Source organism: Penicillium canescens, assembly GCF_028828765.1.
Source record: "Penicillium canescens strain IBT 15451 chromosome Unknown utg000006l_segment0_segment0, whole genome shotgun sequence".
NCBI lineage: Eukaryota > Fungi > Ascomycota > Eurotiomycetes > Eurotiales > Aspergillaceae > Penicillium > Penicillium canescens.
Genome location: NW_026703968.1, coordinates 1,143,666 through 1,170,255, shown reverse-complemented (window position 1 = coordinate 1,170,255; position 26,590 = coordinate 1,143,666). Strand labels below are relative to the sequence as shown.

Sequence of the window (26,590 nt, the reverse complement as noted above, 5' to 3'; positions counted from 1 at the left end):
GTGTGTTCGAATCACATAGCTGTCGATCTTTCTTTTTTCTCCTTTTTTTCCCCCAGTATTTTCTTTTTTTTTTCTTTTCATTTTTTTTTTTTTGCTGCATTTGGCATAAATACCAAATCAGTATAGCGAACATTCAAACGAACCAAGGAAATTAGGTAGTACAAGGATATCCTAGCGCATGTTGGGGTACATGAACGGTACTAACTTAGTCGAGTTACATTAGACAATCCCAGTAATGATTAACTAGCATGGTCATAGCGGTGTCTCTTGGGTCTTGGATGGAGGAGATCCCCTGTCTTTGCGGAATTGACCAAGGATAGGAAAGCAGCTGAATATGTTGCTCTCCATGCACATGTTTCTCGTTGGATGCGTAGGACAGTGTTCAGGGTTATACTTTGGGTAAGATCAAATCAAAAATGAATATGGACAACCAGTCTTATGGCTAAATGTTTTCGGTAAACTCGATGCCAAAGGCCTAAGAGGGGAAGGATATGCCTAGGCAGAGAAGGGAATGTTGGGAGTTTGCATGTGAGAAGTACTTAGCGGGCCATAGTGAAATGTATGACGAAAGGAGTACCATGAATGTGATCCTTACTAACCTTCCCGATCGGGGCTAGTGGCTCAAGTGACATCTTCACGTGAAGATGAAACTCCGAATCTCTTGGGCTCACTCTCCCCTCTGTAAGGACCCGCCATGGATGCCCCGAAAATCCCTAGAAAGAACGCCACAGGCCCTCTGACCTCCAATTCGCCCTCTCCCTTCCAGCATGCCCATTCCTCCATGATGGAAGAGGATCGCTCTCGTCGAGCTGCCAGTGTACTATCTATGGATGATATCGAGGCCGCGCAGGCCTTGGAGGGACTGCGTTCCGGTATGATATGCCGAGCCCATCGGTCCTAAGTGGATTCCGCTGTGCGACAAAGATCTCAACTAACGACTCGCAGACTTCGGCCAGTCTCCTCGAGCATCACGACAATCCCTTCCCATCGCTTCACCGGACCCACCACCGCCAGAGCCACTACTGTCGCTACTGACATCCTCTCATCCCCTTATATCCTCTGCGATTAACGGCTCCGTGTCTGCGTACGCAACGTCGAAGTCGTACTCGCCGCGTTTCAAGTCCGGCGCCGAATTTATTGAGCGGAATATCGGCTCGCCTGTCGCAAATACTGTCGGCACAGTTGGTCGCAAGACTGGTGTAGAGAGTGGTCTTCGTTGGGCACTGCAGCGACGAGATTCTACAAACTCGGACTCCAATCACGCCAAGAAACGGCGCAAGATGGATGGAAATGTGTCGCCTAGAACGGTGGATGTTGAGAAAGGACAGGACGGCGCAACGCAACCATCACGACCACGGAGTTCTTCAGACTTGTCTATGTCCGAGTCACTACCCCCGTATGATGAGATGAGGTCGCCGCACTATGAAGAAAAGCAAGGGCGGCGCGCTTCGCCGACATGGCAGAGCCGACTAGTCATTTCAACATCAGGCCTCGGTGTTGCTATGAGCGACGAATCGCTGCGCAGCCTACAATATTGTCTGACCTGGCTTCGGTGGGCTAACGGACGGCTCGGCAAGGCGATCATAGCTCTGCAGAGTGCCGTGACCGAGTGGGAAAATCAAAAAGCCCAGCAGCAGGGCCAGTCTCAATCGGACGTCGAGGCCGGAGGTAGTCGCCAGGAGAATGCCTCCCTCTTGATCCAGCGCATCCAAGCTGTCAAGGCAGATGTCCTTTCGACACTCAAGCAGGTGGTTGACGTGGTGTCCAAGTATGCAGGCGGTGCCCTGCCAGAGAACGCCCGCCATCTGGTGCGTCGACACCTAACCTCTTTGCCGCACCGCTTCCAAGTTGCCTCCACCTCGCAGCCACCACCGGATTCTCCGGCTGCATCCTCCGATGCAACAGTCAGCGCTCACCGTATCCTTGTTCTGGCCCAAGAGGGTCTCGACATGATGGCCCAAGTCAGTGGTGTCGTCAATGATACATTGGTCAGTGCTGAGCACTGGTGCGAGCGCCTGGGCCGGAAACGACCCGAAAACAGAGCTGCATCCGACATGCCAGAGAAGCAGGGTGAATCTGCTGCTACTCCTGATGCTCAATCTTACGGCATGGATATCAAACAGCCTGTCCTTCCGGAGACTGCTCATCAAGAGGATGTTCAGATGTCTGGCATGGAGAAGGCTTAGTCTCATCCAAGAGTTTACTCTTGACTCTCGCTATTTGTTTCATTTTCTTGCATTTTCACTTACTCGTCTATACTCTCTTTCTCTCGTTCTCTCTCTCTCTCTTTGGTTCTGATCTCATGTCTCTGTGATTTTTCTTTCATGATTGATATCCTCTTTTGTTATTATTACTGTTTCGTTGTTTTTATTGGTAGGAAACTTGGGAATGAGCCTATGGTGTTTTTCTGGTTGTATGCGCTGCTTGATTCATTTGGGACGAGCTGGGCCATCCTTCTATTCGGGTCATGGACTTTGTGATTTTTGAGATAGATATACGCAAGAGATTGCTGGCTCAAGCTCACTGAATGCAGGCTATTCATCGGTCTAAAGATATTAATCTGTCATTTCGGACTCTGTATTCTTACTCCAAGACATGATCAAGCGGTCTTTGGTCTCGGTTAATTCTTCTCCAGTCCCGTTCTCGGGCCTATCGATATGCCCCAGGTCACCCGTCACATGGCGACACGCTCTTTCAGCTTCTTTCCCCGTACCCAGCTTATAAGCGTTGCGCTATATCGTGACAAAACACGAGTTCTGCTCCATTTGGGCTAGCTGTTTGTTTCACAATCAAATGCTCCTCAAGCGCTCGGCTATTCGATATCCCAGATATGTTGCGATAACCATTCGATATTTTGGTTGAAATCAACCATGAAAATAGCCACTATGTTTGCCAACGGCATCAAGTCTAAACACTAAGACAGAAAAAGCGCATTCAGTGGCTCTTTCTAAGTTTGAGTGTGGGAGCACTACGAAGTTGGGAAGCGGAAAACCTCAACCTCTTTCCTTTTCTACGCATTTTTCAGTCGCTGCTTTTCTATGATAAATAAGACCAGTGTATCATTATCGGTTTAAGAACATCAAATATACCTCGTGTATTTATGTATAACAGTCTTCAGTGCCATAGTTGGCTTGAGACATAGCGCTTATGAACACAGACAGTCTGCCCCCTTTCTAAAACTCCTTAGAAACATCATAAAACCGAAACGACTAGCAAATAAATACCACGGCTCAATAATTAGGCATTGTTTCGCTATTGACATACCACGTATCATACGTACTACTGAACCCATTGAACTGTGTTGCAGTGGTGGTGGTATACGCTGCAAACATATTAATTAGCTCCATGATAAATGCTAGACAGGGTCACGACTCACCTCCCATATTCTTATATTTGAGCCAATCCCCAATCTTGACTTCAGAGTCAAGAGTTACCTCCCGCACAACACAATCAGTGCTATCACAAGTGGGCCCCCAGATCGAATATCGATGCCCATCAGGCTTTTCACTCTCGCCGTTGGTCTTGATCTTATGTGAAACTGTGCCCTTCTTGCTACCAACCAAATGAGGGACCATGATTTCCTTTTCCATGATCACATTCATGAAATTCCCATAAACACCATCATTTTGGTAAAGCATATCCGGAATACTAGCAGTGGCTGCACTCCCAAGTTGACGTCGACGGGAAATCACCCGACACACAAGGGTATAAACACTGCGGGCAAAGAAACGACCTGGTTCTGCGATGGCTGTGATGCCCGCAGGGAACTCTGACTGAATCGCATCTTTAAGAAACGGAGTCAGGGCCTCGAAACAATCGTCCTGGAATCCGCCACCAATGTCGAGAAGATAAGGGGTGAATCCTAAACGCTGTGCCTGCGAGAATGCTACCCGCGCATCTTTGATTGCTTTGCAAAATGATGCCGTGTTTGTGGCGCCGGTTCCTGGTATATGTTATAAAACTTGAGAAATCAAGTTTTCAAGGTGTGGATTGCCTTACCAACATGGAAGCTAACACCAATAACGTTCAGTCCCAATTCCCACGCTCGTGACAGTAATTCTTCCGTTGTATCCAGCTGTGCACCGAATTTCTCACCCAAGCAGATAAAGGCGCTATCATCATTTGCGTAGACTCGAAGTAAGAGTTGCGCTTCGGGCATGTGTGCTTTTATAGTATCTAGTTCATCGATGTTGTCAAATGTGGTGCGCAGCACGCCAACTTCGCGCGCAAATGCAATGGCCGCGGGAGCTTTGCATGGATTTGCGAAGAGGACCCGGGCTGGGTCCACGCCGAGGCTGAGAACTGTGCGCATTTCTTCTATGGATGCACAGTCAAAGTTTGTCCCTAGATTGGCGAGGACTTTGAGGAATGTTGGGTCGCAATTGCATTTGACGGCTGGAGAAATGTTAACCTTAGATCCAGCTACCAAGGACATTATAGAGTTATATTTTATCTTTGCGGCTAAAAAGCGGAAAGACGGTAGATTTTCATACCATAATACGGTCGTATCCCTGGTAGATTCTGGGTCCAACGGCGATGCTGTCGAATGACCTGCCCTAAATCGGCAACGAAAAAAGATTCATCGCCACCAACAAGAGAGCACTTGGCTATACGCGCGATGTTGCCTTCAATTGCGAGATCGACCAACTCATCTGGAGAAGATTTTCGATATTCGACATTGTGGGGAGTGTGGGTGACCTTTCTAGGAAGGTTAGTCCCACTGGGAACGGGTAGTAGAGCCATGACACTGGAGATGAGTCGGTCGAGAAGAATATGGGGGACTTGGAGACTGTGACTTTGAAACAACATTCCAAGACAGCTAGTGACCGAATGGACTATGATACCGAGTATATGAATGTCGCTCACGTAATGTGTATTTAGAACTCCAGGTCCAGGGTAGAAAGCTGGTTTATAGAGCCTTGTTAGCTGCAGCTTTGTCTGCGAACAAAAACAAGAAACATTAAAAAGTAAGTTTGCACGCAATTAAAATGCTGCATTACGTTGGATCTTACGGTGAAAATAAGCAATGAGTCGTACCAGTTCAAGTGCTCGTTATAAGCCCCAGTTAAGCTGTGAGAGAGCCAATTATACTTGCATTGAGACATATTCGACGTGTTCTGTAGTTTAGAACTTCGCGTATAGTATGTGCAGGATGGGGCGTGGGGGTAGTTGAGCTGCGCCTTGGAACAGGATCAGCGGATTAAAACATTTCTGCACGGATGAGGACTCGGTAGACTAATGTGATACGATCATTGGCAGTCATTGCTTTGTGGATTGCGTGGTGTGGAGTGCTAATGAGTGAGAATGTCGAGCTGTATGGCGAAACTCGAGGGGAATACATCGACATACAGTAGAGCATTTCTACTTGCACTACAAGACTAAATACCGCGATCAAAGCGCAGTCCCAATTACTATTGTCATATAAGGATTGGAAGAAGAGCATACATGTGTGAAGACTGACAACGACGGGGTTGGTATCTGAGCTTGGGTATTCAACTCAAGGGATTGAGGCATTAGAATCATATACATACATTAGTGGCGGTCTAACTTAATAACTTTTATGTCATAGAAATAATTCTAACATGCAGGAACCACTTCGAGCCTTGATGTGATACACCGATCTAAGTGGGTGCGGCTGACGTCCAGCAGGGAAAAAATGCCTCCTCACTATGTATGGAGCATCACTCGTTTCAGTTCTTTCTATGTTCATATGTACATGTACTATTGGCTTTCTCGGGCATTTATACCAATTGTTACATTACGATCAGATGTGTCACTAAAGAGAACGCTGGGTTTTCTGCATGGCTTAGTGTCTTTGCTTTTTCCACAGCTGAAATACTTGCAGATCTGACGTGTGAGGAAGAGAACTCGGTTCCAGGACTTTGAACCTGTACATTCCGACTGAGGTGGCTGGCTAGCATCAATACTGCTGCACTGTACTCCATACATGTACTTCTCGATGTGTTGGAGTCTTACCCCGTCCCACTCAGGATCGGCAAATAAATCACCCACTGTTTCAAGGACACCTTTAACTCGTCTGCTGTGCGAGTGTACAAGGCAACTGTTTGCCCGGCTCCTAACGTCCGAGAAATACCCAATTCCAGGGCGCGATCAGGATGAACGCACAGTAATTCTGCACAAAGATTCGTATTCCATTCGCGACATAACTAACTGACCAACTGTTCTCCCACAACACCATGTCCATGAATTCATTGACCGGGGTTTACCATCAAAACCTGCTGAGTGACGCAGTGCAGCACTCCACCAGTAAGGGGGATTGCACTGGCATACACCTGCCTGATCACCCGCTCGGGAAGCAAAGCCTGCAAGATCTCTAATGCATTCTGATCCCTTTCTTCGTCACCGAATTTCGGGATAATCAGACCGTCATTCACGAAATAGAAGTTTACATAGCTCGCCGACAGCTCATCGTGATCAGACTTCACCAAGCCTCGTGGGTCCGGCTCCTCAATAGTGTGAACCTGCAAGCGCCGACCCTTAGCGTCCGTCTCACGGCCCAGAATCTCGTGGATCTCTGCAGACAGCTCCTGCCACAGGTCAATGGCAATGGTGTGAGGTTTCGAGTACGCAATCACACCAGGACGCACGAACCTCGCCTCAGCATCAACGTGCACATCGGTAATGTCCACATTGCGCCGACCAGGGAACCAAATCACCTTCTCAATGCCGAGCAGTCGCTTCAACTCAGTCTCGATTTCAGCCTTGGACATCCCCGGGTTTCGCTTGTCGCAGACAATACTACTCTCTGTGATGAGCATTGTCCCCTCGCCGTCTGTAACAAGAGCGCCGCCCTCAGCCCGAATCGGAGCGTCAATTCGCATAACAGAGCTGGGGATGCAGTCATGCTCGATAACCCACTGCGCGAATTCTGCGTTCTCCTGTAGTGCATTGTCATTCATCAATGGCCATCGCTGACCCCAGCAGACCACGTCATCCTCGGGCTTCTTGCCACCCCACTCGTTGAAACGGAAGTTGAGTGCAAACCGTCGGGTTGGAAATTCTCCTGTTGTGTCGCGCACATAGACCGGGCCCGTGTCGCGCACCCAGCAGTGGTTGATTGGACACGGGATGAGGGTTAATCTTGATGCATCTTTGACAACGGATTTGACTAGGGACTCCGCCAATTGGATGTCTTCGGGCCGCACGTACATGCGAACGGGCTCAAATTCAGTAATCGTCGCCGCTAGCTGAATAAGTTCGTTGCAGACAGCATCATACTTTTCCGGGGGTAGGGAGCACCGGGATGGAAACCCCATGATTGTTGCTTCATGGCGTTCTGACTCTGCTGGGAAGATGTACCTGCCCTGTTGGATTTTGTGTTGACTGATGTGTTTTGCAGTATGCGAGAAGGGGAGTCGGCCGTATGTTGTTGTATAGATTTTTGAGAGGTCCTTGCGGAGTCTCTCGAAGAGATTCATTGATCGCTGGTGCATGTCACCATCCTGCGAGCCTCAAGATGGAATGCTTGGCTTTTATTAAACTCGCAATCCGGTTGCCTTGATGTTCGTGGGTTTTGTGCATCATCGACTGGAGTAACTATGACTACCTCGACGTTACGCACAGTTACCAAGTTATTTGCCTCCAAGCTTATCCTGCAACTCGAAAACGACAAGTATCTCACTCGAGAATTTATGAACTGTCAAAAAAGATCATACCATCCGCAATGCAAATTGGTTCCTTTGAGCCAAAATTCGGTATCAAAGGAGTCTAACCGCCTGGCAAACAACCTTGAAATGATGAGTCTTGCTTACACTAGTTGCCTCGCAATTATCTAGCAAATGTAAGTTCCCGGATGGAACAGAAATATTACTTTTGTGTCACTAAATACAGCCCGATGCAAGCTTACTCCGCCAGCAAGGGTTCCCGTTCCAATTCATCGTCAGCAGACTCGGTCCAAGTGTCTTCTATAACAGCACCACTGAGGAAAAGCATAGGGAGAGCAGTGACTGCAGACAGGACTCCCAACCCTAATGACATAACCTTCCAGCCGTACTGAAACTCAACTATTCCACCCACCATCGGACCCAAGGCAAGGCCTCCAAAGTGTGCCATATTCTCTAGGCTGAAAGCTTGAGCTACGACACCTTTGTCGCCGAAGATGTCAGGATCTGCGGCTTCCATGTCGTCCAGAACACGCTGTATCTCAACTATGAGAGCTGGTTCGCTTAAGTCGATGCACATTCCGACCAGAACCAAAATTATACAGAGTAGAACTTTATGCAGTGCTGAGTTGTCTTCTACGAAACGAAGACAGATCAACGTCGGCGCTAGGATGGTGAAGCTTGCGAATGCAATTATTCGGGATCCGATACGGTCAGATAAAAGACCTGTGCAGTGGATGAGAATGGGCTTATGTTATAGGAAGGAGCTGACGGTATAGATGCTCACCGAAGAATGGTTGGAGGATTGCACCTGCAGCGCCAGGTAGGAAGATCATACCAGCACCTAGAACATTCCAATGAAATGTATTCTCGACGAAGATTGGCAGAGTCTGTATAGAGCATCAGCGGAAGGCCGTGAACATCACATAAATCGCATACTGCGTCAAACGCCGATACCACAAGAGCGCCAACTACCACAGCCCACAGACTGATAAGAATTCTTGGCTGTCGCAAGAGCTTCCCCAGAGCAAAGGTTCCCTTGGAGATAATCGTAAAAGAACGAGTCCGGTTAGTGATAGTCCCATATGGGGGCTGCTCAGAGACATAACCATTCTCCTCAGTAGGCCGTTCATTCTCAGCAATGCACAACCAACGCTCAGCAACTCTCTTCTCAACAACAGCAAGGCGCAGGAAGAAGTCAAGAGTGACTATTCCAACAGCCGTTCCAAAAACCGCATAGAAACCTCCAACCTCGTACACCAGTCCACCGAGCAAGGGGCCAGAAATCAAGCCCAGTGTCATGGCAGTCCCAATATACCCAATCATCTGTCCAAGACTAGCTTTATCAACTGTATCCGTCACAATCAAAAGACCAGCTACCGATACCATTGCCGTTGCTGCACCCTGGAGTACTCGCGCAACAACATACCATGCCACCGAGTGTGAGGCCATGAGTATGATCATAGATGCAAACAACAGCACGAGCCCAGAGAGGTATGAACCCTGGCGTGTCCCCGAAGTGTCGAGCATGTATCCGAATAGTGGACTGCATACAAGGGCTGCAATGGCTTCTGAGACGAGGAGGACGCTGTTCCAATACTCCCCTGTAAAATGACATTGCATTAACATCTCTATCTTTCAGTTCTCTTTAAAAGCACGTACTATCTTCAAAGGCTATCCCAGCTCTGGATACCAAGGCAGTTGGCATGACGGGGACGATCTGCAGCCAGTCAGGTGGGGATCGAAGGACTTGGTCAGGCTTGGAGCATGGGTACCATGGCATATAGAAAAAGGTCCTGGATCAGCAAGGGTTAGCTATATCGTACTTTGTGTTTTAATCTGGATTGAGGTAGATACCGTAAACATCGACCACGAAACTGCCGTAACGATAAAGGACTGCGACGACCTCTGCGGTAACAGCCACGGTCGCTGATCGCGAAGCTTCAAGAATGGCTTGGACCAAGTCATGATGGATACGACAAGTGCGAGCCACCGAACTGACTTGGAGACAATGAAATGGGGCAACAACCCCGGGGAAGATGAAGTCTTAGCAACGTCGGGTCTCAAAATCGGGCAAGTGGGCTCGTTGTCCTTATGTCCTCTTGGAGCTGTATGCGGCCCGGGACTTAGTTTGCATTAGCATCCGCGATATGGCAAAGATTATCGTTGGGAGGGGCAGTGCGTACAATTCTGGCTGTGATTGCAATCAGGTTTTGCGCTAGATGCTGCAAGGGAGATCCCATGATCACCGCTAGTTCGTGGCGTTTTATTGTTAGACAGATAAGAGAACCTCATCAAATATTAGAGAGCGACTTGCATGTCCATCTGCTTATGCCATTCGAACCCGCGAAATGCTCTGCAGAGACATTAGTTCCGTCTCATCGGTATGTCGATCGGACTGTGCCCGGGACGTTTCCACATTATTTGACCATTTTATACCTTCCGAACTGTCATTACCCAGTCGTGAGAAACCCTCTCCAACGTTAGCGTTGCGAGAACTTCTATGGTAATCATAGCGCGGCAACTGCTTTTTTGATGATTGGGTCATGAGCAGGCTTTGAGGAAGTATTCTGGATATTAATGGCCAAATTGAAGGCAGGCAAGCTGCTGAGATTATGATCCCACCCTCTAGGATGGTCCATATACCAAGCTTGACAGAGACCCCTATAATATGTCAGTTGATGTGGCCTTGGCTCTTTCAGCTAAAGAAAGCATACAAGTTGGGTCTGTTGTCGCACTCTCCTGGAAGAATGTTGTCATGCGTAAAATACTAAACACAGTTCCTCTTTGCGCAAGGTCAGAACTAAAGAAAAAGCAGCAGGAAAGGAAAAAACCCACAAACTTCCCAACAAGAACACGCCTGTTAAAGCCAACTTATGCCCTAATGAAGTATGCAACTTCCAGACATAGGGCAAAGGCATCACCAGGATGAGGACATCGGTCAAGATATTTGGAGGGGATACCCATCGGTAAAATGCCTGCTGGTTAACACATGTTCCTACAATCGTTGAATCCCATGTGTATGCAATTGGCGAGCACTGAAAAATGGCGGCGAAGAGGACCCCGATTCCGTGACACAGAACAACCGCTCCAATGATATATGCAAAGATTCTAAAGGGGCGAACGCTGAAGATGCGAGCGTAGAATACGAGAATTGATAGCTTTGCGGGAGTCACGGTGAATGGAAAGTCAAGAATCTCATTTGCATAGAGGCCCTACAGCGACACATAAATAAGATTGTCAACTTCGAAAGCGACCAAGGGGAAGCAGACCTTTTGCAGTGTTACCAGCTTCTGTGGGGTTCGCATAACATATGCAAGATGGTAACCGACTCCACCTTGCTTTACCACTTCCATTTGACCTTAGTTAGTATTCTACATGGAAAGTAGACGGGCCATGGCATACAGTAGATATAAAGCCCAGCTTGCCCGAGGCTCGCAAGCTAACAAAGCATCAGAACTTTCCCCATACATCAAATCAAGAGACTTACCAGCGCAGGAATCATAAGGTAATCGTCAATTCCAGTGGCCAGCCTCTGCCAGTATCTGGTGTAAAAGCGCGCACCGACGATTATCGTCTGAAGAATTGCGATCGTGATGGAAACCCCAATCAATTGATCACCACAGTAGGCGATTCTGTTACTTTGCTCCATGTCGAATGCTTCTCTCTACATTTGAGAACTTGATAATGTAAAACTGTAATTTGGAAGGGATTCAGTCTTTGTATGCCTACAGATTTGGGGCTAGCGACTCATGGTGCGTGGAAGGATTCAAAACATATCTCGAACCATGCATTAACTTATAGATTAAAACCAGATTGTATTCGCTGAAACTACCTGTGACTGCTTGGCATTAGCGTCCCCCTCCCTTCCCACTCGCTCTCTCTGCTCGCCATCCAGTATTTCTTGAGGTGACGACAAAAGAACACAAATTCATCCATACTACGGTCGAATCAGTCTCTTCCTTTGCTATCCTATGGCCTTTCACCTCCCAGAAGTCAGGTCCATCAACGCGGAGCTTTAATGCAAGTGGGTCGATCACATTGGCCAAGAACACATTGTGACATTGACATGGGTGCACGTATGGACGCCCATTCTGTTACGGGAATACGTCCGCGCCCTGCTATGGACCCGAAGATACAGTATCCAATCTCGAGAATACAATAGGCCTCAGCCACACTGATACCATCTCAAATGCAATCTTGGAAAAGTCTTGATTGCAGATTCACCAGTTTCTTTACAATTGCCATTTCTGTTCCAGGCTGGCCCCCAGTACCATTTTTGTTCATGGAAGAAGGCGTGTGCACGCACCCACATAGCTCATGAAAATCGTTCGACTTTTCTTACATGCTGTATGGATATTGGTGATCAATATACGCAGCTTGTTTGATCTCTGACTTCGCGGAATGTTTTGGCCCCCAATTACTAGCGTGTACTAGTGTGTGGAATGTACATGCAAATGAAACATTGGTACTTTCTAGTAACAGCTTGAGGGGTATAAGTAAGATCTAGTCAAACCCACGGTGTTAGTGTATGAATAGAAGCCAATGTTATTGACCGTGGTCCTGGTAAACTGGGGACCGGCATTTCCCGCCCCAATTGTACTTAACACCGTCGCGACTCCACGACCACGCAACGGCTCTAACGCTTCCTAGAGAAGTGTTCTAGGCGTAGGAGTAGTGCTATTAAATATCCTTTTCGCCTAGCAAACTTAGTAGTCAGTGTCAATTTCTTACACAAAACGCAAGAATGCGTCAAGAACTCGATATCACAGGCCAAATTACTGCCCTGGCTGGGACAATCAAGTCCGAGGAACTCGATGAAGTTACCCGGCTACAGGCTTTGAGTGCTGCTCGAGACTTGCTAGAGACCCTGGAGTCACCGGTTGAAAGAATTATCCAGGATGTTGTGATGGTAAGTCTCGATTCAACCTTGACATGTTGAGATACCCTTCGCAGTGCTGGTAGATATGAGTTATGAATACGAGTTCTAAACAAGTAGACTAGAACCCTCCCATATTGACGTCTATTCGCATGGGGGTCCAACTCGGCATATTCACGCAAATCAGCCAGAACCCAGAGCATGGAGTGACTGCCCAGGAAATTGCGGAAAGATCTGGAGCAAGTCCGATCGTTGTTGGTAAGAGCCCAGATTTGTACCTACGCGGTTGATATTTGCCGTAGTCCGAACAAATCATGTCGATCAATTCTTGTGAAGGCTGCTGATATGACCTGCATTTACCCAGACCAGTTTCTCCGGCTTCTTGCAGTAACAGGATATGTGGATCAACATGCACAAAGGTTCAAGCCTTCAGTTCGAACCATGGTAATGGCAGACCCTAACATGGAAGCAACCACACGCGCATGGTAAGTATTGAAGATCTCTAATATAACATCTGGGATGCTAAAAAGAGGGAAAAAGCTTTGACATCGGAAATTGCTGTACCTCGAAAGCCCCGGAGTTCTTCCGTCAAAATAAAAACCAATTCCCTTCATCAGCTAGAGACACTCCGTTTCAGTTTGGGCTGAACACCGATCTCAACTATTTTGAGTGGCTTGATCAGAATCCAGCTCTGGCAAAAGACTTCCAACAATGGATGGCTCTCAAGCAGGAGGCTACAGCTAGCTGGACAGATTGGTTCGATATACAAAAGCATATCATTGATGGCTTCGATGTCCAGTCTCCGGATAACGTCCTGCTTGTGGATGTTGGTGGAGGCGAGGGAAAATATCTGCGCGAGTTTAAAGAGAAGTTTCCCACCGCTCCCGGTCAGTTGGTATTGCAGGATCTCCCAAACGTTGTTTCGGCAATCGAAAATCCACCTGATGTGGAGTTGATGGCGCATGACTTTTTCACTCCTCAGCCCGTGAAAGGTAAGGTCTCAATAAACCTCACTCCTGGGCAGTTGCTAATTTGAACAAAGGCGCTCGGACATACTTCATGCATTGGATTCTTCATGACTGGTCAGACGAGCGATGTCGGTCCATCTTGACGAACATTGTGGCTGCAATGAAGCCGGATTATTCGCGGCTGATTCTTCACGAATCACTCCTCCCAGATACAAACTGTGACCTATCATCGGCATGTATGAGCATTATGATGATGTTACAAGTTGCAGCTTTTGAACGTTCCGAAGAGCAGTGGCGAGATTTACTTGAATCAGTCGGGTTGTCACACGTTACTTTCTATCAATCCCCTGGGAATGGAGAGGGCATCATTGAGGCTATCAAGTTATAAAATGAATAATTTGGATTTCCCAAAAAAGATCTCTGTTTCTCATCCGTCTCGGTGGAGCGGTATGCTATTCATTTTTCAGCCACGGATATTTGTCGAAGTGCCTCGAGACGTTTTTGCGACAAGGCGGCATACTTGCAACTCTGTCGTATCTGCCCACCATATTTGTAAAATAAGAAGGGAAGAGGTATGCAGAACACCGACAAGAAGCCCGGAATAGACGAGGCCCAATGAATGCCCAGACTTCTGTGCGACATTGCCAGATACCTTACCTGGCATCAATTATCCTTTGTCTCGGGTATTCAAGCCAATGATCCCAGTGCGGGCCAAGATAGGCAGTGATAATCCCTAGCATGTAGGCTCCAGCGTCCTGGACTTGCCATAGGTGCCGCCCATGGTGAAGCAACAACGCATAATATGCCAGTATTACCAAAGCCTCTGGCCTTTTTGCGGCCAACAACGCGGTGAACTCGGGTGAACCCAGCATAGGCCATGTGCAAAGCATATGATATCGGTTCCCTTGTTCCTCGTCAGCCAACACTGCATCAAACCCAACCTGCAGATAATCAATAACCAGCAAACATGTCCTCTTTTCCTCTTCTGATAGCAGTTTCGAGCTACTTATCAGCCCCCTGGCTCTTTGACATTCAGGACCCCTTGGAGATCGTGCAGTAAACTGTGAGCTCCACGAGAGAATAGGCTCAAGCTCAGACTCCATCAACTGCGGCCACGCTGTCATGGCAATCGTGTGGATAACCCTATGCATCTCGACAAACTGTACATAGCTCGTCATGAAATCATGCAAACCGCCCCGATCTCGTTTCGAAAGTGTGTCCGCAAGAAGATGGTGGCCTAGGATAGACGAGAAAAGAAGAACAGCGACACAGTTGAATTGATTGACTTCCGTGCCAACGGCAGTGAAGAGTGATGCAGCTCGGGTCTGGAGTGTGACAGCTTGGTGGAGATAGGCAGCTGAGCGCTCGGGGTGAAGATATGCCATATGGCGGGCGGAAAATGCAAGCAGCTGATGCAAAAGATATGGTGACTCTAGACCTGTCTTCAGTGCGAAGGCAATCTCGGAGCCTGAGGGTTCATCGTTGGCGGTCAGGCCAAGACTGAGGATGTCTTTGTCTGTGGTCAAGTGAATGAGAAGTTCCATATGCTTGAGGTTGACGTTTTCTTCGGTGCTTTCTCCTTGGTGACTTTGGGCATTCTGTGCTCTGTGAAAATGTGGGTTGGACGGGGATATGTTGGTCTGAGCGGAGATACAAGGCAAGGCGTCGCGCCTTGAGTTGTCCATACTGCTTGGGCTTCCATGTCGACTATGAGATAAGACTTGGGATGTATAACTGCATTCTCGCTCAGAATTGATGCAGAGTCGACATACTGGGCGGCCCTCGTCACACTGGTTTGCAAGTACTTGGATCAGCCATGTAAGAGGATTGCATGGCAAAGCCTTACCTTGATATGCCGTTGTCTACTAGTTAACAAAATTAGTTGACCGTATAAGAGGAAAAGCCCCGAAGATTCGCGCCACTCGACTCACCATTGTAAGCAACCCGCTCGTGATTTCTTATGGCGGCGACGCAGCATATTGCAGGCATCCGGTGATGATAGGAGGATATGCAAGCCAAACACGCGTATTATGGCTTGGTGTCAACTCGTTTGGATACAATAGGTCCTGAAGCACTATACATGTATTGGAAAGTCGAGGATCTTGCCTAGATCTGTGGCTTGGGAGGTGAAAGAAGTGGAGCCCCGAGCCAACCGTGGAGCCTATCAACACAGACCCTATATCTCTCCAAATCAACCAGCTTTAGTCCCTTTTGAATATTATACAAAATCTCTATAGAATTTCACTTTTCAAATCTAGCGATAGCTTCCTAATGATATTTGAATGGAAAAGAATACCGGTATAATGTGATGTTTCGGAATTTGGCACTGCCCCAGGTAGGTGTTGGCTGAGCTAATACGCGTGTTAGCCAACACGCGTGTTCGTTTCATCCCGAGGTACCTATATCCAAGAGGGACGGATTGTATATCTCAACACTCGACCGTAGATATTATTTGGATGACTAGTAGATTCCAATGCGATTAGGTAGCGTAGTGGGGGCTCAAAGAGAATCATGGCCTTAAAAACAGCTCTTTCGCTCTCAGATGAAGATGACTTGGAATTCTCTCCTTATCCCGCAGTATAAGCAGAATTTCTATTCTATTTGACATGCCAACTCTCGAAACCTACCAAGACGTCTATATATGGCACTATGTACCGAGCCTACCCCTCGCTGCTACTTTTGCCTCTCTATTTGGTCTTACAACTGCAGCCCATGTCTGGAAAATGAACAGAAAGAAGATGTGGTTTTGTCTCCCTTTTGCTTTTGGCGGAATCAGTGCGTTTAATCTTGTCTACTCTTTGTAGCTTATACAAAACTGACACTTTGAAAATTCCCAGGCGAAGCGATCGGCTATGCTATGCGAGCAGCTTCGACATACAACACGGGCAACTTGATATTATACGTTCTGCAAAGCGTTTTTCTCGTCATACCCCCAGTATTCTTCGCGGCAACGCTGTATATGGTATATTCTCGCATCATCAGAGCAGTCCACGGAGAGCTATTCTCCTTAATCACCCTCCGCTGGGCCACAAAACTTTTCGTCACGGGCGACATACTGTGTCTCTTAATTCAGGGAAATGCCTCTGGGCTGTTGGCCAACTCAGAAACCACCCTGACTGGCGATTACATTATCATAGCCGGACTGGTTTTGCAAATCATCATTTTTGTCTGCTTTATCGTTTGTTGTGTGAAATTCAACAGGAGGTTTCGGGTACATATGGCTGAGACTGGGGATCTGAACGATATACCTTGGCAAGCATGTCTCAATATGCTATACTTTACATCGACGGCTATCCTCGTGAGGAATATCTTTCGGGTTGTGGAGTTTTCTATGCAATCAGTGAACGGGACCGGCTATCTTGTCACTACCGAATGGCCGCTGTATGTGTTTGATGCTGCATTGATGCTTCTAGTAATGATTGGCTTCTTTGTACGGTATCCGAGTCAACTGCAAAGTAGGCCAAGAGGCCTTGGGATGGATCATGCGACAGGTGGTGCGCCTTCTGAGGATAGGAACCATGTGTCCAGTTCCGATAGCTTTTGCGAAATGCAGGTTCTCTTTGGGACGAGGTTGGAGCCGAAGGAGAGAGTGGGATGAGCATAGGTAGGGCAAAGTGTGTGGAATGGAATATCCTAATGTATTGAATTCTCGACTCTACATACATTGTGGAGATGTGGAAATGTGGAAAAATGGAAATATGGGAATAGAAAGAATTTGAAAATCCCTGGTCTTCAAATGTTAGAAAAACAAAGTTGATTCCTTGACATTGTATTTAATCCTCACTTCCATCCCCGTCTTGATAGTCCTCTGTCTCGCCCAGGTCCAGCATATCCTCTACCTTCTCCACGCAGCTTGCAACATAGTCTCTCACCGAGTTATACTGGTTTGTACTACCCATCCAAGGTGCCCAATGCCAGTACCTATACTTGTTGTCTTTGCGTTCTCCATCCTCATTCCATGCTGTAGGGCGCATGTAATAATGATAGAATGCATCGCTTTCTGACCCTGTTTGAAGCTCAATCAGATCACTTGAATCAAAAATCTCGTCATCTTCTTGTGTACGGCTACTCCACGAGTTCTCTGCATCCCCATCGGCGAAGTCAATACTTTGAATACCGGCTATGCCGCCCCCGAAAAGATGCCACCCGCCCTTGAATCTAAGTAATCAGGTTAGCCATGCAAAGCAGAAAATTTCCCAAGCAACAGGTAGTAAGAAATTCGTACCCGTTCGCTAGTCGGACCATCGCTTTGAAGTCATCCGGAAGTTTTCCAACCATTTTCTCAGCTTCCTCAATCTCCTCCTCCGTAGCAGGATCGTACAAAATTTCCCTGGTGGTCTTAACACCCATAGCCCGATACTCCTTAGGATGCGTCTTGAATGCACCTTCAGCAAGTCGATCCAAAAGCTCCCGCCATCCAACCTTTGATTCATCCAGCGCCCATTGTCTCCCATGTTTGGCCCGCAGCTCCAGGGCATCAATGATCTCCTTCACCATCACCTCAGCGTCCGCCTTAGGGATGAAAAATGGATTGCTTTCCTTGCCACCCTGAGCCAACAAAGGCAAAATATTATATACACCAGGAATCATGAGAAAATCTCCCAATTCACCCCCGTTCACTAATCCGTCCACCCTCAACGCTTGGCTCAAGAGATCCGCTGCAGTCTGGAATTTTCCCAGCCGGATTGCTAACTCCACAATAAGCCGCCGGTACAAAAGCCAGCACTGTCTCTGTCTATTTTCTGGTCTGCTCAATAGCCATTCACCGAGCGGGATTTCGGGGATAGCGTAAAGCTTCTGTCCAGCAGCAAGTGCTTCCCGCATTTTGTCCTGTGACGGATACGTGCCTGGAGTGGTTGTTTTCGCTAACAACCGAGCGCACATCGCCAGCATGATTGGATCATCTGTGTCGCTCCAGATCGATGGGTCTTCTGGCTCGGCGAGCCCATAGCGATCCAGCATCCAGCCTGTGCGAGTGCATTCGCGATATTTGCCCCATTGTTCTTTGGCTAGATATGTTTCAAGTGGGCCGCGACCGGATTTTGGTGCATCATCTGGTCGGGGGAGGATTTCTTGGTGTTCTTGCCAGAAGATTTCCAGGGAGTTTGGTGTGTATAGTGGTAGACCGACCTCATTCTCGCTGATTTCAGATAGGTTCTTTGCCAGTCTAAACACCCCGGAGGCAATTTCGTGGGCTTCCGTGAGATGATTCGACAAGAGGAGGAGATGTGCCAAGCGTAGGATATTGTGGGCCGCAGTGGAGGGGTCTTCGGGGTCAATGTAGGACTTGATGAGCCTGGGGAGTGAGTTGAGAGCTTCTGTGTCGGCCCATTGAATAACCATCTTGAACCAGGATTGTGAAGAAATAAAAGAAGATTATACCTGACATTGAGAGAGTGACAGGATTTCATGGGATGTCTTCTATCTGAAGGAGGCTCCAAACTCGGTCTGATGATGTGGGGAGTGTCTGCCTAGTCTAGCTGTATAGAGGCTAGGGCGGCTCTAACTGTCAACCTTCTTTGGGGAGCCACTACACACGAATCTTTGGCAGTTGTAGATATAGGAGCAGTTCAGATTCCAAGGCGACGGAAATATAGACGAAGTGATACTAGTTTCGACGTGATCAAAAGTGATGATTAGGAATTGGTGATTCTTTTGTCTAAGATATGCTAGACAACGATGATGGAAAGGATTAGAAAGAATTAGAGCGGTATGTATTAAGCAGAGATAATTTTACGTATATGATGGTATATCATAAGGCAATGAATCTCGAACAAATATGAAGCACAAAAACAAAAGAAAGGTATACCACAGGGCCTCTGTAACTTTTCCTCCGGAGGGAGCACGATCGCAAATAAGCGAACTGCTTACAGGATGGAGCCAAGGGCAACGCAAGGAAGACCGGCACCGACAAGGTCGGAGTTGGCGCTGGATGGAGAGTTGGCACAGCAGGCAATGTTCTGCTTGCAGCGCTGGTTGAGGATATCCTGGATGGGGACAGCGATGAGGATGGGGACTGCGAGTCGGTTAGTATGGAGATGTCTGGGTTTAACATTGAGAAGAGCTTACTCTGGACGTCGAGCTTGGAGCACTGGGTGAAGATACCAACACCCTCGGCACCGGAGCCAGCACCGATCAAGTTGCTGAGGGTGCCGCTGAGGATGCTGGAGTTGACGTCGGTGGTGTCACCAGCGTAGGTGGCCTTGTTGCAGCAAGAGAGCTGAGCCTGGTCACCACACTTGGCCTGGGCCTCCTTGACGGTCATTCCATCGGGAACCTTGAAGCGGGGACGCTCGTGGCCCTCGACAGAGTTGTTCAGGGCCTCGGCAGGGGCAGCGGCGGCGAAGCCGGCCAAAGCGAGGATGACAGCGGAGATAGTGAACTGCATTGTGCAGAGGTATTAAAGATTAAAATCTTGTAATTTAAAAATGGTTTGAAGGTTTGGAAAATAGAAGATGGAGAGAGATAGAGAAGTAGAGAACTGTGGTGTGAAAGAAAGAACCAGAAGGCCATTCAGATGGATCCTTTTATCTCCAAATTCTCACTGTTTGGGCACGAGCTGATCGACAACCGTTCATAGTAAAGGCCAAAAACAATCTCCCCATTTTTGCTCTCGGAATGCCCTACGCAAGGGTTAGATCCCAGCTTGCCCTGATCATCTCTACCTCCTGGCGATCCCATTGGCCCTTCCCTTGTTCCGGAATTTTATGATCAATTAAACGTGCCCCTTAGTTCCTGGAGATGCATGAACCCTGCATGCCGCCCTGCCAGTGGCATCCTTGAAGGCTACGCTACGCTCTGGTTCATTTTGGAATCAAAACTATCCCGGTTTTGGACCACAATTCCCTGCCCGGCGAGCTTCAGATGGGCCACTCACTATAACAGTCTTCTGCTTTGCAAATTTAATATCCGCACTTAGGTCCTTCCAGAATTGATACTCAGGTACCGGGTATGTGAAGCCATGCTCCGAGGAATGCTCTACAATCCAATCAAGCGCCCTTAGAGCTCTACGTAGTCTATGTAACGGCTCTGACACCGGTGGCGTCAAATGCCTCCATTTTGAGGCGTTTGGGGATTGTCAAAAATACCCTACTGGTACGAATTATCCGGCACCACGCAGCTGAACGCGCCTCTGTTTAGTCATGGCAGCGCTGTCTAAATCGCTCTGTCCCTAGTAACAATCCTTCGTAATCCAAAACCCTAGTCATAGTGGTCCCACTTGTCTCTCGATCCACGGGAATTTGAGATCGCCAGACCCATGTCGATCTTGATCACTTTCGATCCTCGCCCTGCTCTGAGGCATAGCTTACTATGTTACGATGGGCAACCATACCGATCTGCGCTCTGCTTTCTTGATGCAAATATCAAAATTTCACAGGGAGTGAATGTCGGTCTTCATTCAAGCTGCAAACGATGAGTCTTGGACTTGGTTTTGTCGGTCGGGCTTGATCTAGATCAAAGGGATTCGAGTAGAATGAGTCAAATTCAAGCTTTGGAAATTCTTAGTGAAATTAAGCTTGTTCAGTATTGAATGTACTACTTCTAAGTGCATATGAATATGCATTTGCTTTGGCAGTCCGTGAGTCGGCACGACTGCACCTCGCAGATGAACGGTGTCTATATAGCCAGTCTACGCAGACGCTTCTAAGCTTTTAGAAGCCAACTAATCTTTAGATGTTTAAGAAATAAGATTAACCCTTGGTATATACCTATTTCCGTACTAATGTATAGCGAGTAAATAAGGAAGAAATAAAGTCTATGAAAGCTCATGATGTAAAAGTGAGGCTCTTCTTTCAGAGATATATATTGCTGCAGATGAAAGTTTTCTGTACACAACACTACATGAACACGAACCTATTCACACATATCTATTAATGAATCTCTCTGATCTTCCCAATAAACTCTATATATTTCATTTCAACCAAGAAAAACACCAGATAAAGCGATTGAAACTGAGATATGATGGCCTGGTGGAAGATTCAAGCCTGCTGACTCAACATGCCTCCGCTTTAGGAAGTTCAACTGGCCTCGAACAAGAGATAAGGATTTGTCCAATCGAGACTGCGCTTTTGTCGCCTATACGATTACCTCTAGCAGCGCCTATAACTTGGTAATTAACGACATCTAGGCCTCAAATTGCAGAGCCTGCCGAGTCTAGATATCAAGTAAGATGAACAAGCTCCCCCGGAATACTGTTTCGAGCCAATCACAGAACTTCTGTAGACAAGCTTTACAGGACCTACATGTATTCGCACACGAGCACTTACTGTATGCTGGCATTGGACAGGGCGTTGAAGTTCACCCGACGCGGGTAGTTGTTCGCCCGTCACTAAACCATATCCAGACTAGCGTCATCCAGTTGCACCGACCGGGGTCCAGCAGCCTCCGATTTAGACTACATAGCCCTAATGTTGTATACTTCGTAAGGCTGAATCGGGAATATGTGCTAACGGTTGACCCATGGGATAGACCGAGTTCTCGTATAAAGAAACATAGAATCCCTAGACAATATTCATCATCAGAACATCACAATCACAATCAAATCAAAGCAACACCTACCGTCTCCAAGCCTCAATATCTACAATCCATCCATTCAAATCACCACACCATCAAAATGACCATCGCCTTTCTCGGAGCAACAGGCGGCTGCGCAAATGCCTGTCTAGCATACACACTCCTAAATGGCCACAAAGCCCGAGCCCTAGCACGCACACCTTCAAAGCTTACAACCCTCCTCCTGGACCAACCAGGCATAACCCAACAAATCCTAGATACCCAACTAGAAATCATCGAAGGCGACGCCACAGACGTGGAAAGCATAACCAAAACACTCATCACAAACTCAAACTCCCTACCAAATGACCACGCTCCCTGCAAGCTAGTCTCAAGCATAATCTCCGGTCTAGGCGGCACACCAAGCATGTCCTTCACGCGCGAGACGAAGTGTCCAACATCGAAATTCCGTGTGCCGGCAGTGCCGCACATTGAGCTATCCAATCCGAATATCACAGAGCAAATGACGCGCACGTTGCTTGTTGCTTTGGCGGGGATTGCGTCTGAACGGTTCGAGAGTCTAGAGGCGTATCGGGCTGTTGCGCCTCTTGTTGCTGTTATTTCGACGACGGGGCATTTACCTGGGCATAAGGATGTGCCCGTGTTGTTTCGGCCTATGTATTCTATGTTGCTTCCTATCCCGCATGCGGATAAATTGCAGATGGAGAAGTTGCTTGATGAGGAGGTGCGGTGTGGGGAGAAGGGGGTTTTGGGGGCTGGGGTTGTTGTTGTCCGGCCTAGTTTTTTGACTGGAGATCATCGGATCTCTGATAAGGACGAGAGTAAGAAGAAGGGCGAGGGGTTTGAGATGGTTAGGGTCGGGACGGAGAGGGATCCTGCTATTGGATATACGATTTCTAGGGCTTTGGTTGGAGAGTGGATTTTTGAGGAGGTTATCCAGGGCGGTGGGAAGAAGTGGGTTGGGGAGAAGGTTACTATTACCTTTTGAGGCTGGTTTATTCCAAGGTTGGTTGAACTTGGGAGTTCTGTTCTTTTTGCTTGTTTATAGACTTGATTGCAGGGTTGGTCGTTAACTAGATGAATTTGACTAGTTTGACTAGAATTATGTATATAAAGAAGAAGTTGGGGAGCAATCAACCACCATTTAATGCGCCGTAACGGCTGAAACGAAATGCCTCTCTAGGCTGAATACCAGAATGGCCAAATAGATATCATCCAGCAAGATATGCCAAAAATAGAGTAATACACGTGCCGATTCCAAAGGTGCCAAACTCCAAGACGTATGATAAATGCTCGTGAACCAAAAAAAAGCAGCAAAATAATCAGCGGTAAACTGTACAATTAGAGCAAAGGAGGAACTTGACCAATGTTCCTAGAGCTCATCTCGTGACGGTCGTAAAAGAAATATGAAAGCAAGTACAATCAGGTGCCGTTGTACGGCTCGGGAAGCTCGGGGCGATCCAGCTGTTCGCTCTTGCGCTCACGCTCAATCTGCATACTCCTGCGCTCCTCCTTGACCTTCTTCTTCTCTATCTTCCTCATGGCTTCCTCGGTCAGCTCCTGGCGGAATAGCCGTTCAACAACATCCTTCTTTCGGGCTCGTCGATCACCAATCATAATCATCACACCACCTGAGATATTGCAAGCAATAGAGCAACACAGGATGACAGTGGTCAGGGCGAAAGGTCGCGAGTTGTAGTCCTCCATACTCCAGGTGCAAGCACCAAGAGCCATCTGGAGCAGAGAGTGGCAGTCAAGCACAACGACGATGGCAATGAGGATCCGGAGAGGGAAAGCGTGATGAGTCATGGTTTCGTGGGGCTTGTAGAAAGTGTGAGACTTGGCAAATTTATGCTGGTGGTGCATCAGTCGCAGCTGTTGGCGAGGGCTGAGCACAGAGTATTCATGTTCTTCGGTCATATCGCCAGATTCGACGTCGGCGTCTTTCTCGGGCTTCGATGGGAGGTCGTTCTTGTCCTTCAGGTTTGGCAGACTGCGCTTTCGACGGATCTTCCACGTCAAAAACGTGTAATGCGCGATGAAACACATATGATATGTATCGACTGCACGGAAAGGAGCTAATCCATCGCCCATAATGGCAAATAGAGCGACCAAAACGTTATCGATAATATTGATGACATAGAGTTGTTTTCCTCCAATATTGATCCAACCTGAAGACTGTCAGCATATAAACTAGCAAGCATTATACAAGGAAAACGTACCAATCAAGAAAAGAACCCAGGCCAGACCAAACAACGTAATCAGAGTTGCGTAGAGAGTGATAAAAAATCCAAGAGCTAACAGATGTTAGTGTCATAAAAGATGTCCCTGGAGAGGGTCGACACTTACGCTTCCGCACGTACTGCCCGAATCCTCTCATTGACCGTTTGAACTTGGACCGTCGGGAGTGAAGCATATGCCGAACATGATCGTTGAGTTCCGCATAGTCTTCCTTCGTCCACCCTTCCAGGCCGCGGGTTTCAGGGAGAACGGCATAACGAGGACCAGGCAACACCGAGGACATGCTGGGAGAAGGACGCAGTTGCTCCACTATGGGTCGCTCCTTATCCTTCTTAAGCTTGGCTTCCTCGGATAATTCCCCCTCATCTGCTGTAGTCCCCTGCTCTTCATCCGAAGAGTACTGTGGTCGGGAAATGGTATAAGTAGGCATACGATTGACGAAGCCACCCAAGTTCGGCACGAAGAGGGAGTTCTGGACGTTAGTCAGAGTAGACAACGCAGACACCTCGGGGTCTAAGATAATGTTAGTCAAATGTATACCTCTTGTACCACATCAGACGGGTCTTACCGATCACGTCTAGTACGTCGACCACATGAGAACCATATTCATTTTTGCGCTGTTCCTCTAGACGCTCTTCATCTTGGCGTTGTTGCTCTTGAGAATTGAGAGTTGGGGGTGCTCCTGAGACTGTTGATGCGCGGTTCCGGGAGAACCTGTTCAATGCAGCTTGGCTGGTTCGCCGAAGGCGACTTGCAGGGCGCGCTACTGCGGATGGGGCCTCAAGCTGATCCGGGCGCTCAAAGTCTTGTTCGATTGTCTGCCCGGGCTCTATCACTGGCGGAGAGAGTGCTGCAGGGCTTTGCCGTGACGGTTCCTCGGTCAAAGGCATCATCCGCCCTGGAGTCGCTGTGGCGACCCGTGAAAGCGTCTCCGTGGCAGGAGAAGACCACCGGCCCGGTCGGGGTTCGGAGCTGCTGCGCCGTCGGCCACCCTGCCATGCTTCGTCTTCTTCATTCGGCGGAGGGGATCGGATGGCTTGACGTTCGAAGGACGGCAACGGCTGATTGTCCTGTTGCGATAACGCCGATTGATCGACGTTATCTAAGGAGTTCAGAGACGGTAAACGGGACAGGCGGATACTCGGTCGTCGCGTCCGAAGTGAAGGGGCCCGCGGGCGCAACGGCGTCGGTCCTGCTGGCCTTGGGGGAGTAGACCCAGAGGACTGCTCTGCAGGAGATTCCTGGGGATCTCCAGGGGCGTGGTCCTCGACCGGCTCGATGCGATCCATGCTCGGTGCCGGGGGAGATTACAAGGAGGACACGCAGAACAGGAGTATGTCTGATAATATTAAAACGTGCAAGATTCGACTTCCCCCTGTGATGGATATCTGGATAGCGAAGGCCTCTAGAGCCAAGAAGATGACTCAGCTCTCCCCGAATCTTGTTTTTCTGACGACAGTGGAGTTCTCAAGCGTCAGTGCTCGCACTAAACTGTCGATCTTCGATAGGCGCTTGTTGTCTTTTCTGTCTTTTCTACCAACAAGTGAACAACTTCAAATGGCTCAATACATGGAAATGGCCACACAACGAAATTGTCACAGTGGCGGACAATGGACTCTGGTAGCCAATAAGAAGGAACAACGACGTAGAGATGTTGATACCCTTTTCCAGTATTTGCACGGCCAAAAGAAATAATAAGACGTCACTATAGAAAGCTATCGTGCAGATCGAGGTAGATCGGTATTATCCTATCCATATATCTCCTATAACAGGTTTCGCTTTCTAAATAACGGTGAAGCTATATCATTGCCTTATCCCTTTAGCTTAATGTAAGTTATCTGCAGCATGTTCATGAACATGTATGCCAAAAAAGATAAGATTAAACCGTAGTCTTTTGAGACTAGCATCTTATGTCTGCCTATACTATTCTCGCATCTGCCAAGAGTGAAGTTGTCGTCGCCTTAGTGCTCTCCTCGCTATAAGAGGTCACACAATACCTCCCTTGCATGGCCTGTTATTTTGCTGTACAGTATGGCGCCACTTTGGGTGTTGACATACCTATTCTAATGAACAGTTCGATGTCTTCTATATTTAATTTCAACTAGATCAAGTGCATACGCTCCAATGCAATATGCATCTAGGCCTGTAGGGAAACACGAACTCTGGGTCGCACCGAACCTGGAATCTCCGGAACTGTTTCGTAGCTAACTAAATAAGCATCAATCTTGGGTTGACAAGGATACATAGCACCTACAAAGATTTAGCCACAGATACAGCATCGACAGGAATCCAAGCTGAAGTAAGGTCTCTTTTAAATTTAGAAATAAGGCGGAAAGGAACACTCTCAATGGCAATCACAAAGCCTT

At 47.8% G+C, this 26,590-nt stretch overlaps 12 protein-coding genes across 12 annotated transcripts; 4 read left to right on the top strand and 8 right to left on the bottom strand.

Annotated features, from left to right (window-relative positions):
- Positions 1-694: 694 nt before the first annotated feature.
- On the top strand, positions 695-2,186 carry N7446_009394 (putative clock controled protein (Ccg-8); the record flags this gene model as incomplete). Its single annotated transcript, XM_058518139.1, has 2 exons — positions 695-872; positions 946-2,186. The coding sequence occupies 2 exons, from the start codon at positions 695-697 to the stop codon at positions 2,184-2,186; spliced, it is 1,419 nt and encodes a 472-aa protein (XP_058368927.1).
- Positions 2,187-3,230: 1,044 nt separating this feature from the next.
- On the bottom strand, positions 3,231-4,743 carry N7446_009393 (type III PLP-dependent enzyme; the record flags this gene model as incomplete). Its single annotated transcript, XM_058518138.1, has 4 exons — positions 3,231-3,322; positions 3,377-3,943; positions 4,000-4,395; positions 4,494-4,743. The coding sequence occupies 4 exons, from the start codon at positions 4,741-4,743 to the stop codon at positions 3,231-3,233; spliced, it is 1,305 nt and encodes a 434-aa protein (XP_058368926.1).
- Positions 4,744-6,209: 1,466 nt separating this feature from the next.
- On the bottom strand, positions 6,210-7,439 carry N7446_009392 (agmatine deiminase family protein; the record flags this gene model as incomplete). Its single annotated transcript, XM_058518137.1, has 1 exon — positions 6,210-7,439. The coding sequence occupies one exon, from the start codon at positions 7,437-7,439 to the stop codon at positions 6,210-6,212; it is 1,230 nt and encodes a 409-aa protein (XP_058368925.1).
- A 424-nt stretch (positions 7,440-7,863) lies between these two features.
- N7446_009391 (MFS transporter) lies at positions 7,864-9,330 on the bottom strand (the record flags this gene model as incomplete). The annotated part of the gene is made up of 4 exons (XM_058518136.1): positions 7,864-8,348; positions 8,410-8,512; positions 8,562-9,226; positions 9,285-9,330. The coding sequence occupies 4 exons, from the start codon at positions 9,328-9,330 to the stop codon at positions 7,864-7,866; spliced, it is 1,299 nt and encodes a 432-aa protein (XP_058368924.1).
- Positions 9,331-9,951: 621 nt separating this feature from the next.
- N7446_009390 (uncharacterized protein) lies at positions 9,952-11,289 on the bottom strand (the record flags this gene model as incomplete). Its single annotated transcript, XM_058518135.1, has 6 exons — positions 9,952-10,286; positions 10,340-10,407; positions 10,461-10,837; positions 10,895-10,971; positions 11,028-11,064; positions 11,113-11,289. Coding segments are annotated over 6 exons (1,071 nt in total), but the record flags the coding sequence as incomplete, so codon positions are not given.
- Positions 11,290-12,327: 1,038 nt separating this feature from the next.
- On the top strand, positions 12,328-13,857 carry N7446_009389 (O-methyltransferase family 2; the record flags this gene model as incomplete). The annotated part of the gene is made up of 5 exons (XM_058518134.1): positions 12,328-12,534; positions 12,627-12,759; positions 12,866-12,986; positions 13,042-13,493; positions 13,544-13,857. Coding segments are annotated over 5 exons (1,227 nt in total), but the record flags the coding sequence as incomplete, so codon positions are not given.
- A 265-nt stretch (positions 13,858-14,122) lies between these two features.
- On the bottom strand, positions 14,123-15,013 carry N7446_009388 (uncharacterized protein; the record flags this gene model as incomplete). The annotated part of the gene is made up of 1 exon (XM_058518133.1): positions 14,123-15,013. One exon carries the CDS (start codon positions 15,011-15,013, stop codon positions 14,123-14,125), a length of 891 nt encoding a protein of 296 aa, XP_058368921.1.
- Positions 15,014-16,075: 1,062 nt separating this feature from the next.
- Positions 16,076-17,067, top strand: N7446_009387 (RTA1 domain-containing protein; the record flags this gene model as incomplete). Its single annotated transcript, XM_058518132.1, has 2 exons — positions 16,076-16,244; positions 16,307-17,067. The coding sequence occupies 2 exons, from the start codon at positions 16,076-16,078 to the stop codon at positions 17,065-17,067; spliced, it is 930 nt and encodes a 309-aa protein (XP_058368920.1).
- Positions 17,068-17,242: 175 nt separating this feature from the next.
- Positions 17,243-18,812, bottom strand: N7446_009386 (uncharacterized protein; the record flags this gene model as incomplete). Its single annotated transcript, XM_058518131.1, has 2 exons — positions 17,243-17,627; positions 17,695-18,812. 2 exons carry the CDS (start codon positions 18,810-18,812, stop codon positions 17,243-17,245), a joined length of 1,503 nt encoding a protein of 500 aa, XP_058368919.1.
- A 373-nt stretch (positions 18,813-19,185) lies between these two features.
- On the bottom strand, positions 19,186-19,948 carry N7446_009385 (hydrophobin family protein). The gene is made up of 2 exons (XM_058518130.1): positions 19,539-19,948; positions 19,186-19,485 (listed from the first exon to the last, which is right to left on the bottom strand). Exons 1-2 carry the CDS (start codon positions 19,855-19,857, stop codon positions 19,337-19,339), a joined length of 468 nt encoding a protein of 155 aa, XP_058368918.1. The 5' UTR covers positions 19,858-19,948; the 3' UTR covers positions 19,186-19,336.
- A 2,135-nt stretch (positions 19,949-22,083) lies between these two features.
- Positions 22,084-22,971, top strand: N7446_009384 (uncharacterized protein; the record flags this gene model as incomplete). Its single annotated transcript, XM_058518129.1, has 1 exon — positions 22,084-22,971. One exon carries the CDS (start codon positions 22,084-22,086, stop codon positions 22,969-22,971), a length of 888 nt encoding a protein of 295 aa, XP_058368917.1.
- Positions 22,972-23,405: 434 nt separating this feature from the next.
- On the bottom strand, positions 23,406-25,513 carry N7446_009383 (DUF2985 domain-containing protein; the record flags this gene model as incomplete). Its single annotated transcript, XM_058518128.1, has 4 exons — positions 23,406-24,154; positions 24,206-24,280; positions 24,333-24,737; positions 24,793-25,513. The coding sequence occupies 4 exons, from the start codon at positions 25,511-25,513 to the stop codon at positions 23,406-23,408; spliced, it is 1,950 nt and encodes a 649-aa protein (XP_058368916.1).
- Between the last annotated feature and the right edge of the window lie 1,077 nt (positions 25,514-26,590).

Excerpts from the sequence above, each read along its gene's own strand:
- N7446_009385 (XM_058518130.1), bottom strand. The coding sequence starts at position 19,857 with ATGCAGTTCACTATCTCCGCTGTCATCCTCGCTTTGGCCGGCTTCGCC. Across the intron at positions 19,486-19,538 it reads CTCCAAGCTCGACGTCCAGA|TCCCCATCCTCATCGCTGTC; the intron begins GTAAGCTCTTCT and ends ACCGACTCGCAG.